The 14,584-nt window shown below is 45.4% G+C and overlaps 1 protein-coding gene and 1 pseudogene across 1 annotated transcript in view; both read right to left on the reverse strand.

The window, feature by feature from the left end:
* The window catches only part of B4GALT1 (beta-1,4-galactosyltransferase 1), a 98,588-nt gene that overhangs the window by 14,702 nt on the left and 69,302 nt on the right, over positions 1-14,584 (reverse strand). The window contains exon 3 of the mRNA XM_040325527.1: positions 15-202. Coding sequence (XP_040181461.1) covers positions 15-202 — 188 coding nt within the window. The remainder of the gene's footprint in view (positions 1-14; positions 203-14,584) is intronic.
* LOC120925128 lies at positions 13,552-13,670 on the reverse strand (annotated as a pseudogene).

Genomic DNA, 14,584 nt, shown 5'->3' on the forward strand with positions numbered 1-14,584 from the left:
GATTAAAGACTTACCCAAACCCAAACTTATCCATTGATACAGAGAGGTGTCTGGGTTGGCTGTAGCACTTGTAGATGTTTTTATCATCCATTGGAATGAGATCAACATCACTGAAGACAAAGCAGTTATAGTCATATTCTTTCAAAGCTTCAACAAAGCCAATGTTCAGCAACTTAGCACGATTAAATGTAGAATCACCATCCTTGAAGGGTGGAAAGAAATAGAACATAAGCACAATTGCCATTTGGAAGGACCATTTTAATTATAGTTAGTATCATTACTTACATTTCTAGTTTTCCCACATTCAAACAAGTTACATTTACTAAACATTTACTTGCACTGAAATATTTCTACTTTGAATAGATCATCATTATAACATATTAGGCGGTTTGTAACACAACTAAAAGATTAAGTAGGATAAAAATTGTTTAAGGTTATTGAACAATAAAGAACAGCAAGCCACTAGTTGGAAACATTTCCTTGTCAAAATTAAAGCCCATCTACAGCCATTGCTGTGTTTTTTTTTTGAGTGGCACAGAGGTAACATTTCTGTCTGGAAAGATTTTCTCTTGGTGTCCCTGTGATGCCTTGTTGACTATAACGACGCACATGTGCAGCAGCATGGAGAGGTGGCCTCAACACCCACAGGGTGCCCATCACTGTGACCGAGCGGTCACAGACAGCTACTTGAATCCGTTTATGATCAGGACTCTGCGGGACAGGTTCCCGATCATGTGGCCAACCACAGCAATCACGTGATTGGGAGGTCAAGTCTGCCTCCCAACATTAAGGACCCACCAAAAAAAAAAAAAAAAAAAAAAGGAAGAAAACCGTTGCCCCTACTGTGCGCTACAAAAAAAAAAAAAAAAAAAAAAAATAAATAGATGGCAAAAACATGACGGCCTACTGTGTCACTCCCCTCCCCATGTGGACTTGCTTTGGCTTTAATAAAAACTACTTTTTCAGGCCTTTCCCACTTTATTTTTACCTGGTAGTCCTGCAAATAACACACCAGTCCATGGGTGGCTACATACTCCTTCACTGTATCTATGGAGGAAGCAAAGGTTTCCACCCAGGCTGAACACTAAACATTTCTGCCATTGTTAATTTCCATTACATATGGGGCAATGAGATTAAGGCCTAGTTCACACTGGCATTAAAAGCAGGCACTTGGGGGGAGTTTGTACTGCTGTTTGCATTATCAAAACATGAAGCGTTAGCGTCGCCTAAAAACCTTGCCGGCATGCGGTTGGAGTGTGGTAGTACATTAGATAATTACAGTTTTAAACGCGCCAAAAACGCATTTAAACCGATCCACAAATGTGCATAGGGTGTTTGGCGAAGCTTTAGCGCACATTAAAGCTATAGGTGCATTTGATAAGTGTCAATATTTTGAGCAAGTGTGAACAAGCCTTTGCGCCTTGGGGGGGGGGGGGTAGGGGGGGTTATATAGGGTGTTTCAGACGGGAAAAAAAAGGAACATTTTTAATGCCCAGCAACGTACATTTAAAAAAATTAAAAATAATTAAATAACACACACACACACACACACACACCTTCATTGTTTTGTAATACAGAAAGGGGAAAAGTCTGGTGTCCCCAGTAACACACTTCCATCCCTATAACATAGTCAAACAAAAGGATTCGCCCCGGGACTTTAAATGAAGTGGGTACCGTTACAGTATATAATTTATTCAAGTAAAATTCTTTACATGCATAGATAACACCAACAGTTGCCAATAAAAAGATACATAAACAAAAGATATTGGTACATAAATGTAGTATCTTTTTATTGCCAACTGTTGGTGTTATCTATGCATGTAAAGAATTTTACTTGAATAAATTATATACTGTAATAACTATTGTTATTCTTACTGGTGGTAACGGTACCCACTTCATTTAAAGTCCCGGGGCTAATCCTTTTGTTTGACTATATGTTATAGGGATGGAAGTGTGTTACTGGGGACACCAGACCTTTCCTCTTTCTGTATATTGAATCCGGGTGGAAGACACCCATTAGCCCAAACCTGGTCCGTTGTCACCCCTGTCAGCATTTACAAGTATTAAACTATCATTACACTTTGTTACTATATTAGCTACTTATCCTTCAACACAATTTTTTATTCCAGTATTGCTATATACCCTGGCTCTCTGTGCGATTTGCTTGGTTGGTGCCAGCGTTTTCCTGTCTCGCAATGGGAGCTGCGATGTGTATAAAGGGAGGCTTTTCCGTGTCTCCTGCTGTCCCCATCTGCTTTTGGGCGGATGGGGACACCTACACATCGGCGCCATGTTCAGGCGCCAGAAGCGCGGCATCTGCGATTTCGGATGTCAGCGCAGCTGGACGCACTTTACCATCTGATAGCATGGAGGTGCATTTGCACATGCATGCCTCCCTATGACAGTGGGTGCCTCCTGCGCTCACATGTCAGCCATCCACACATGGTGTTGGGGCTGAGCCTTCTGGGCTCTTCCAGGGTTAAATAGGAGGTCAGGCATGGCTTGGATTTCAATATCACTCCTCACTCAGGACACACAGCTGTGGAGATTGTCTGCTGTGTCTCATTACTTTTATACTTGGGATATTCACCATACTCAGGTACCCACTATATCCACCTTGCTATATTTAGGCACACCTGCATTCCTTACACACAGCTCATTTCTTGAGAACTCATTACTCATTTTTATATTTATATATTTTAGTTTTGTTTTTTGATATCACAATCCTCCACATAACCAAGTTCACCCCTTTGTCCTCTCTCTCTCTCGTCACTTGCTAGTACCCCTTTGCTATCTTATGTTTTCCATCATTTCCAGGCCCTTTATTGAGATGTATACATCTTTATGCTAATACTCATTGATTTTACTTTACTATTGCAGATACCTGATAAACATTTATAGCTTATACTCTTTATGGAAAAACAAGTTTTTTAGGGATACATCACCATACACACAGTTCACCTCTTTTTCCTACCTTGTCATCTGCTAGTATCCCTCTGTTATCTGCTAGTATCCCTCCGTTATCTCAAGTTTTCAACCATGTCCCTACCATCTTTGGCCTAGGCCTTTCATTCATACATATTCTTATGCTTATATTTATTTACTCTACTTTTACTACTTTAGACGCCTGACAAACATACTTATGTTCACAGCCTATACTTTTTATGGACTATCGAGGTCTCTATGGATACATCACTACACCAATGCCATGCCTGCTCTGTATGGCCCTTGGTGGGGTCCTTTTCTGACTCCGCCCCCTCAGCTCCCGGGTGAGGCACCTGCTGCCACCATCTTGGAGCCGCACACCTGTAGCCATGGTCAAGCTCAGTTTAGAGTATGGGGACCCACAACCCCTCCTACCCTATGCCTTTACAAACCAATACTGTGCCATATCGCCAAACATGCATGTATATTTTTTCATCCTAGGTACAGTGTTACACACCCCTGAAGAGCGAACTGGATTTTGCGAAACTATGTAGTAGTATGATGCCCGTGTACTCTGATCGATACTACATTTATGTACCAATATCTTTTGTTTATGTATCTTTTCTTCGGCAACTGTTGGTGTTATCTATGCATGTAAAGAATTTTACTTGAATAAATTATATACTGTAATAACTATTGTTATTCTTACTGGCGATAACGGTACCCACTTCATTTGTTTTGTAAAGTACAGATCTAGCATCCCATGAGACGTTTTAGTTGAAGGCTAGAATACAGACCCCTTTCACACGGGCAGATAGAATTCAGCTTTTTGCTACGGATAGATCAAGTTATCTACCGCAGCTAATGCTTTCCTATGTCCCCAATCACACACTGCGTTTAAAAACGGTTTCGTTACATGGGGTTTGATGCGGTTAGAAAACAAGTTTGACTGTGTCCAGGAACAGATTTATTGCAGCTATCTGTACATAACTGCAGGTAATCACAGTGTACCATTTCACCTGCGGATAGCAGCGGCAAAAAAAAAAAAGGAAGCACACAAGAAATGGCAAGAATGTTCCAATGCAGCCACACGTAAAGGCAGCTAATCGCAATGTACAACTAAATGTAAACACTGTGCCAGGATTCTCTGAATTTCAAAATAACAAAACATGCTTTTAACTGCGGCAGAACACATACTGTGCAGTCAGTTTTGATTTGCCAGGTTAACACTTTTAGAGACAAATGTCACAGGTAGAAACTTGATGAAAACATTTTAGAATATATTATTAGTTCAAGATTAGAACAAGTAAATATAGGTTTTATAGATATTTACAGTGCCTTGCGAAAGTATTCGGCCCCCTTGAACTTTGCGACCTTTTGCCACATTTCAGGCTTCAAACAAAGATATAACACTAATTTTTTTTGAAGAATCAACAAGTGGGACACAATCATGAAATGGAACGAAATTTATTGGACAACTCAAACTTTAACAAATAAAAAAATGAAAAATTGGGCGTGCAAAATTATTCAGCCCCTTTACTTTCAGTGCAGCAAACTCTCGCCAGAAGTTCAGTGAGGATCTCTGAATGATCTAATGTTGACCTAAATGACTAATGATGATAAATAGAATCAACCTGTGTGTAATCAAGTCTCCGTATAAGTGCACCTGCACTGCGATAGTCTCAGAGGTCCGTTTAAAGAGCATCATGAAGAACAAGGAACACACCAGGCAGGTCCGAGATACTGTTGGAGAAGTTTAAAGCCGGATTTGGATACAAAAAGATTTCCCAAGCTTTAAAACATCCCAAGGAGCACTGTGCAAGCGATAATATTGAAATGGGAGTATCAGACCACTGCAAATCTACGAAGATCTGGCCGTCCCTAAACTTTCAGCTCATACAAGGAGAAGACTGATCAGAGATGCAGCCAAGAGGCCCATGATCACTCTGGATGAACTGCAGAGATCTACAGCTGAGGTGGGAGACTCTGTCCATAGGACAACAATCAATCGTATATTGTACAAATCTGGCCTTTATGGAAGAGTGGCAAGAAAAAAGCCATTTCTTAAAGATATCCATAAAAAGTGTCGTTTAAAGTTTGCCACAAGCCACCTGGTAGACACACCAAACATGTGGAAGAAGGTGCTGGTCAGATGAAACCAAAATCAAACTTTTTGGCAACAATGCAAAACGTTATGTTTGGTGTAAAAGCAACACAGCTCATCACCCTGAACACACCATCCCCACTGTCAAACATGGTGGTGGCAGCATCATGGTTTGGGCCTGCTTTTCTTCAGCAGGGACAGGGAAGATGGTTAAAATTGATGGGAAGATGGATGGAGCCAAATACAGGACCATTGTGGAAGAAAACCCGATGGAGTCTGCAAAAGACCTGAGAATGGGACGGAGATTTGTCTTCCAACAAGACAATGATCCAAAACAAAGCAAAATCTACAATGGAATGGTTCACAAATAAACATATCCAGGTGTTAGAATGGCCAGGTCAAAATCCAGACCTGAATCCAATCGAGAATCTGTGGAAAGAACTGAAAACTGCCGTTCACAAATGCTCTCCATCCAACCTCACTGAGCTCGAGCTGTTTTGCAAGGAGGAATGGGCAAAAATTTCAGTCTCTCGATGTGCAAAACTGATAGAGACATACCCCAAGTGACTTACAACTGTAATCGCAGCAAAAGGTGGCGCTACAAAGTATTAAACTTAAGGGGGCTGAATAATTTTGCACGCCCAATTTTTCAGTTTTTTATTTGTTAAAGTTTGAAATATCCAATAAATTTCGTTCCACTTCATGATTGTGTCCCACTTGTTGTTGATTCTTCAAAAAAAATTACAGTTTTATATCTTTATGTTTTAAGCCTGAAATGTGGCAAAAGGTCGCAAAGTTCAAGGGGGCCGAATACTTTCGCAAGGCACTGTATATTCAAGCCAATATACACGGATAAGCCATACCATTATGACGAGCCATCTAATATTGTGTAGGTCCCCCTTTTACCACCAAAACAGTCCTGGCTGGTCACGGCATGGATGCCACTAGACGTCTGAAGATGTGGTTGCATCTGGCACCAAGCAGTAGAAGATCCTTTAACTCCTATAAGTTGCGGGGTGGCACCTGCATTTATCAGACTTGTTTATCCAACAGATGATTGATGGACTAAGATCTGGAGAATTTGGAGGCTCAAACTCGTGTTCCTCAATTCTTTTTTGAACCATTCTAGTTGTGTGGCAGGGCACATTGTTGCGCTGAAAGGGGCCACTGCCAGCAAGGAGTACGGTTTTTATAAAGTGATGTAAGTCGTCAGCAATGATGGTCAAGTACTATAAGGGGGTATATGTCAAGTAACATCCACATGAATGGCAGGACCAAGGTTTCCTGGCAAAACATTGCCCTTAGGAGCACACTGCTTGCATCAGCTTGCTTTCGTCCCATACTGCTTCCTGGTACCATCTCTTCCCCAGGTAAGCTATGCACACATACCCCCAGCCATTCCTTAATAAAGTGGATGAGACCAATAAAATTGTTATTGATAAAAAAAAATAAATAAAGTGGATGAAAACCCAATTCATGAAATTTGAGCTGGGCACATATCTGCAGTATTTTGTTCTCTCTCCTGACCTGTTCCTCCTTTATCAGCCTGATAACTCCTGACAAATTCTGACACATCAGATAAAAGCAGCCTGAAATTTATGTCAGGGGAGGTCGCTAAAATAGATCAACAGGGAGCTAGCCCTGTTACAAAACACCTCTGAGAGTCTCTGCCTATGATGAGAGGGGATGTGTGCTTTCCTCCAATCAGCAATTTTAGCCATATTGGCTGTATGCCCAGACATCGCACTCTGTGTTAACCATGAAGAGAAGAATTCCATAACACAATCTGAACTTTCTAAACAGTATATAAATGCGAAGACAACAGATATACATATAAAACCTATGTAGGGAGATATGTTTAATCTCAGTGTATCATCTGAGGCTGTTCACTTTACTGGGTGTATGGAGGTTTTTTTTAACATTAAAACACGCGATCAGACCAGGCCACCTACCATTGTTCCGCGGTCTCCGTTCTGATGCTCACGTGCCCATTATGGGTTCCCGACCAGTATGGGGCTCAGCCGTCTCATACACAGCAATCTGCAATGGTGCGTTCAACACTTTAAAGTGGAGTTCCACCCAAAAGTGGAACTTCCGCTCATCTTATTCCTCCCCCCCCTCCGGTGCCACAATTGGCACCTTTCGGGGGGAGGGGGGACAGGATACCAGTCTGACAGGTATCCTTTCCTACTTCCAGGAGTCCAGGTCAGGGCCCGTGACGTCACTGCGGGGTTCCCTCCTCCCCCGGCCGCCATCCCGAGAGGAGCAGGGCCTCGCGCATGCGCAGTAGGGTTCCCGGCATGAAGCCGAAAGGCTACACTGCCAGGTTCCCTTACCCGCAATGGCTGCGCCAGCACCCGACAGCTGATGGAAACATCAGCCGCAGGTGCCAACATCGCTGGACTCCAGGACAGGCAAGTGTCCTATTATTAAAAGCCAGCAGCTGCAGTATGTGTAGCTGCTGGCTTTTATTTTTTTGGGTGGAACACCGCTTTAACTTCAGGGACAATGTGTTTACTCACTGCCCAATATATTCCACCGACTTTTAGATGCGATTGTAACGGGATAATCAATTCACTTCACCTGTCAGGGATCTTAATGTTATGGCCGATTGCTATATCTATATATCCCTCTCAAGCAAATGTAATGTCATAACCACGGAGTAATATTATAGTAAAACTTACAAAGTTCTTCACAGGTGTTTTCTTTTCTAAAATCAGCTGTCTTTATGTAATTTAGTTAAAGGCCAACTCCAAGAAACTTGAAAATGGTCCTTGAAGTAGGGCTGCATAGGGTCCATCAGGCTGGATCATAGACTTTAAGCAATACTCAACGCTGTTACACTGGTACCCTGCACTGTACAGGGAGGTGGCTGGAGTGTGACTGGGGCCAGGAGGGCCTGGAACTCTGCTGGAATATGGAATAAGGCAAGTATTGCATTTTTATTCCAGTACCCCTAAGACCAGTCTCAAACTGGCATCCCTCCAGCTGTTGCAACACTACAAGTCCCATCATTCCTCTGCCTGTGGGAGTGATGCTTGTAACGGTCAACCTTGCAATGTCTCATGGGACTTATAGTTTTGCAACAGCTGGAGGGCTGCCAGTTGAGACCCCTGCCCTAGACTGAGTGAGCACATCTAGTGAGGGACAGCTTGATAGTCCAATATGAGGGCAGGCATAGCAACACTGTCAAACCAACTCAAGATCATATATATATATATATATATATATATATATATATATATATATATTCAGAAAGGTAACAGATGACCTTCACAACATCCAGGCCATATGGAGAAATTAACAAAACCTGGGGAATGCCCAGGGAAAAACCAAGCCTACTTACCGAACAGCTCGCAGAACAAATTAATCTGTCCAACAGTATGCGTTAAAAAAAATTTTTGTACTCACCATAAAATTCTTTTCTCCAAGTCCATGGACGGACACAGCTCCTTAGATCTCCGAAACGGAGCCGTAGCAGGCTGGTACACCCGCAAAGTGAGTACCACGCCTAAAGTATGAAAGGCAACCTCCGTAGGATGCACCGGCCGAGGACAGAAGGATGGAAGAACAATGTCCTTATTCCGGCGAAAGGCCGAAACCACCTTCGGAAGAAGGGAAGGTCGCGGGCGCACCACCACCTAATCCTATAGAGGGTCAAGCATGGCGGCTTGCAAGACAAGACCGCCAACTCAGAAACCCCTCTAACAGAGGTAAAGGCCACCAAAGGAGCCACCTTCTGAGATAGTTGTCAAGAGAAATCTGAGGTTTCCAAAAGAAAGGTTCCTGAAGAACAGAGCAGCAGAGTCAAAACTCATGGGGGAAGAGATGGGCCAGAGTACAGTACAAACCCCCTGCACAAAAAAAAAAAAAAAAAAGTTCCCACCACGGAACGGGCCGCAAAAAGGCCACTGTAAGAACACAGTCAAGGCTGAAATTTGCCCCCAAATGGTGCTTTAAAGTGGAAGTAAACCCTCCTATTGTTTTCAGCCAAGGAAGCTGCCATCTTGGCCTCTGTTTAATCTGCAACTGTCACGATGCTGCACATGTGATCAGTTATGAAACCAGCCATTGGATGGTTTGACAGTTTGGTTGAGAGCACAAGCAAATGTGACACCTAGCATTTCCGGCATGCCGGGAATGTTAACTGTTTTTTTAAACTATCAAATAGATGGGTTTACTTCCGCTTTAAGCAATTTTTAGAGCCACTCCAAGCTGTAAAAACAGCAGGACCCTGGACACCGAGGACGTCACTCCATCTCGTCGCACCAAGAAATGTAGGCCTGCCAGATGCGACGGTAGATCCTCCGGAAGAAGACTACCGTTCCCTCAGCATGGTTGAGATGACTGAGTCAGACAGACCCCGGTCTCTTAAAGACTGGCTTCCAATAGCCATGTTGAATAAGTCAGTGACTGTACAACAGGAGGACGTATGGGACCTCGAGACAGAAGGACCTCCCGCCCTGGCAACCGCTACCAGGCGCCCAATATTGGCGTACCAAGGACACTGAGGCCAAACTGGAGCGATTAGAATCATCTGGATTGCCAAGCCTCCACTGTGTGGAGCAGCCAAGGAGGCCACTACAATGGAGGAAAAAGCATAAAGTCGCCGATACAGACCCCGCAGGGCCACCAACGCAACTGACGCATCTGTACAGGAGCACTAGACCTGGCCACAAACTTTGACACCCTTGTGGCCAAGACGAGCGGCTAGGAGATCCATGCCCTGTGAGACTCCTCCTGCAAAGGAGTTGACTCCAAGTACCAAAGACCAGTCGTCCTGGTCCAGTAGCCCACCTGCCGGTATACCGGATGGTAGACTGAAGCCACGGCTGTGGCGTTGTCAGGCCGAATCCAGATCGGATGACCTTGCAACCTCCTCGACCATGAGGAAAGGCATAGCCTGATTGCGGTAGACAGGGTCTACAGCACCTGGTATTCCCAGACAGACTCCCACCCAGGTACTAACCAGGACTGACCCTGGGTAGTTACCGAGATCAGACGAGAACAGGCGCATACAGGGAGGCGTGACCGTAGGTTCACTCAAGTCCAGCGACTCTAGGCCGACTGGATCCCCCCCAGGCGCCCCCACAACCCGAGAGGTTGGCGTCCGTTGTAATCACCGTCCACATAAAGGAAGAAACTACTTCCCGGACCGAAGAGTCGGGGATCTCAGCCACCAATTTAGAGAGACACATTGACTAGGTGGCGCACCTGAATCTGATGATTCAGAGACAAGAGATTTGTACCACTCGGACAGTATTTCCCTCTGGAAAAAACACGAGCGTGGAACTGGGCATATGGTACCGCCTCGAAGGAGGCTACCCACAGACCTAGGATCTGCATGCGAACGGAGAGAAGACCGATTGCGTGATGCTAATACCTTCACCGCAGAATGAAGAGTCTGCAATTTCTCCAGGGGAAGAAAGACCTTCGCCACCGTGGAGTCCGGAACCCCTAGGTACTCCAAAACTGAGTCGGAACCAGGACCGACTCCAAATGTTTAACACCCACCCGAATTCTCTGAGGGTCTGAAAAGCTACTGACACGACCACCAATTCTGAGTCAGAAAGTTGTCCAAGTAGCCCACCATGGCAAAGCTTTGCTTGTCCCAACAAGGTTAGGATAAGTGCAAGCTCCTTGGTGAAAACCTGTGGTGCTGGCGACAGATCAAAAGGAAGGGCCACAACTGACAGTGGGCCTCCCCATCGCAAGGCACAGAAACCTCTGACTCGCACAAAGTGGGACATGCATCTTTGCGTCCTTGATGTCCAAGGATGCCAGAAAGTCCCCCGGATGGAACGCAGCTACCACCGAACGAATGGATTCTGAGCGGAACTACCCATCGTTCACAAAAGGCATCTTAGGCCCTTGAGGCTCAGAATCGGATGGACCATGTCCATCTTTGGGACCGAGAACAGATTTGGATAGAATCCCTCACACCTAGTCCTGCAGGAAAGGTAAAATTACCCCGCAGCTTAGCAAGTCCCACACTGCCCCAAGGCAGACCGACGAGCTGGGAGAGGGAGACAGGAGGGAAGAAATCTAGCACTGGTCAGAGAACAGGGAGGTTCACGGAGTTGTAAACCGCAAAGACGACTCCCCACCTCAGAGACGGGCAGGGGAAGCTACATACATTGGCGGGTGTCGGCGCGATCGGCTTATGCACCCAGGGACGTTTTAGTCCCCCAGCTGAGCCTTTGTCGGCCTGGGAGGGTTCGCCCGCGGACCCTGACTGACGAAAATACCACTTTGGTGTGGGAAAGGGAAGGACCCGGCCGACGGCGAGGCTCCTTTCCCCTGGAAGCCTGAGAGAGGCGAGTGCTCTTCCCTCCAGTGACATCCTTGATAATGTCATCCAGCGAGGACCCAAAAGGTCTCCCACCCATAAAGGGTAAATCTGCCAGGGCGTATGTTAGAGGCCTGGCCAGCAGACCAGCATTCCAACCAGAGAAAGCGGCAACCATCTCTGAAACCGAAGCCCTGGATACCAAGGGCGCAGCATCCAGTGAAACATCACAGACATATACAAGGCACTGGACCAGATGGTCAGTTAGCCTAATAACTTCAGGAGAGAGTCGGTGCTCCTCCACTGTCTGGTGCAAAATGCTCACTTCGTGAGTGATTGGGACCCCAGCGTAGTGGCCACAATAAGCCGCAAGGCAGACCCCAGCATGGTAGACATGGAACGGGTCAGTACTTCGGATCTTCTATCAGTCAGATCCATACAAGCGGGGGTTCCTGCAATAGGGAGTGTGGTCACCTATACATGACAACCGGAGGGTCCACCACCGGAGAAGAAGCCCACTCTCTTAAAAAGGCTCTCCTCAAAGGGGCACTGAACTGCCAGGCGGTGAGGGAATACAAAAGCCCTCAGCGGCTTTTCTCATTCCACATCTTTAGAAATTAGCAAAGAAGGGCACAGATGGAAAAGTACCAGTTACACTTACCGGTAGCTGGATTTCTGGGAAGTCTTACAGGACGGCACCCTGAGAGATGACTGACTCCACCTGACAGGAAACGCAATCAATTAAGAGGTTAAAAACCCCGCCCCACCCTGTGCTCCTCAGTTTATGACAAAGTATAGACCCACACCAGTGCACGGGAGTGAAAACATACCACAACAACCCTATACAAACCAATATATTTAAACAAGAGCGGTGGGAAGTAGGCCTGCCGTCCTGTAAGACTTCCCAGAAATCCAGCTACCGGTAAGTGTAACTGGTACTTTCTCAAGTCGTCTTCCAGGACGGCACCCTGAGAGAGAAGCAAGTAGCTTCAGGCCTACCATAGGGCGGGACCACTTCAAGAACCTCTTGGCGAACCTCGGCTCAGCAGTGAGCTTTTACCTCCATATGTTTGATGAAGGTATCTCAGCTGGATCATGCAGCTGATCTGCAGGTCTACTACACCAATGTCCCTGCCTTCTTCGCTTCAGATGCAGGGACTAGTGGGCCATCCAAGATGGAATCATAAAAACATGAAAAACGTGTAGGCTAGCAATGTTGCCTGCCTCCCACATCTAACAACCGTGGGCTGTTGAGCCTGTAGGTGTTACTTAGTGCCACTAAAAAGATTAATCGGAGACCTGTGTTGTAATACAAAGAGACTAGATCGAACAGTAGGAGGGTCTATCTTACTACACTGTTCAGGGAATTAAAACTGCAAAAAAAGAGGGCCCCTGACAGACAACCCTTTTTTGTTCATTTTTATTGTTACATCAGCAAGACTAAAGGGAAGCCTAATAAAGGGTAATAGATCAACAGAAGCTTGAACCCTGAGTTTTTAAGATATGCCCAATCTGTGGCTCTACCAAGGCCTACTCAGGAAATTAAAGTCCATAGCAGGAGTAGAACGCTCATACTGGTACATCTAGTTCTGCTAGAAGGGCGAAATGAAGTCCATGCACCGAGCCGTAACCTATTCGGTCGGGAAAACCTCTTTATACTTCATCTTCAGGCCATAGTACTCCTTTGAATAGAACTTCCCAAGTTCCTACTAAACAAGGTGATTCTTTATCGCCTTCCTCCAGAGTGCTATAACCCTACTGGGCTTTAATCCTAGGAAATGGCTCTGGCATTCCTGAATGTAAGGGGCTCAGGATTTCTGACATGCGACATCTGCGCCCAGAACGCCTGGTCCTTCCATGGAAAAAAGGGCCAAAATACAAAGACGGTGATGAATGCATTATTAATGTCACCAATAATAAAATGTCATATATAGTGGGCACAGCACAATAGATTTGGACAGAAAGGACACACGCATAGACAATGATGTATATACGAGTGTGGCTAGCTAAACCAACATATCAAATATGGGAAAAAAAACAAATCTGAACATAAATGTAGACAGACAGTACTGGCTTACAGATGTGCGGCCAATGTGTAAAAACGTTAAGGCACATGCAGAGCATAACTGCTGTGCGTTTCTGAAGTACAGCTAGCTAGGTCATAACTGATAAAAACCCAGAAAGGACGGGAATCTTTACTGTGGTGTTTTACTGATGTACAGCAGAACACAGTAGCCTACAGCACCTGGTATTCCCAGGCGGTCTCCCATCCAGGTACTAACCAGGCCTGACCCTGCTTAGCCTCCGAGATCAGACGAGATTGGGCGTTTTCAGGGTGATGTGTCTGTAGGCCTAAAAATATAACACAGAAAAACCCAACCTCTTCGTTGCATATTTGACGAACCACCAAATACGGTTATAAGATCAATATGAACACAGAAAGACACCAACTCCCCTGTTGTGCATCTTCTGCTGTGCCACACAGTAAAATATGGAACACAAGACAATCTGTAGTGCAGTCAGATGGAACCAACACCGAGAAAGGACACAAGCAACTTGCAGCATTGTGCCTTCTGAAGTACAGTAAGGTAAGGCAATATAAAACGGAAGCAACGACAAGCTTAAATGTTGAGTATATCGGCTGTGACATAAAAACAGAACAGACAGACAGCCTTCCCAGCTGCGATCCTTCTGGTGTACTGCAAAGTAAGGCAGTAACCCCAGGATGTCCATTCCTGGGTGAGGCCTTGCTACACAACAGAAGGGACAGATAGGGCTTAGGGGTCCCACACTCGTGCGACCCAACCTGCGACAGCAAAACGCAGGAGAAAAGTTATACACTATGGCTACCAATAGGTATCATTCGTGTCTGTGCGACTGCAGGTCGCAGGGCCGCTAAGCAGTCCCTGCTTTCTGGATCCACAGACCTCAAGATTACACAGGTCGCAGGGAAAAAACTTGTAATTTTCAGGACGAACAAGCGAGGGGTCCCCACGCTGTATCTCCCTGGAGGATTGCAGCCAACAACCCCCTGCTGTGTATCCTTAAAGCGGGGGTTCACCCTTAGAGGGCACTTTTTCCCCTTAGATTCCTACTCGTTTTCTCTAGGGGAATCGGCAATTTGTTTTAAAATATGTGCAGTACTTACCCGTTTACGAGATGCATCCTCTCCGTCGCTTCCGGGTATGGGCTGCGGGAATGGGCGTTCCTTCTTGATTGACAGTCTTCCGACGGTCGCATCCATCGCGTCACGATTTTCCGAAAGA

The sequence above is a fragment of the Rana temporaria genome, chromosome 1, assembly GCF_905171775.1.
Source record: "Rana temporaria chromosome 1, aRanTem1.1, whole genome shotgun sequence".
Classification (NCBI taxonomy): Eukaryota; Metazoa; Chordata; class Amphibia; order Anura; family Ranidae; genus Rana; species Rana temporaria.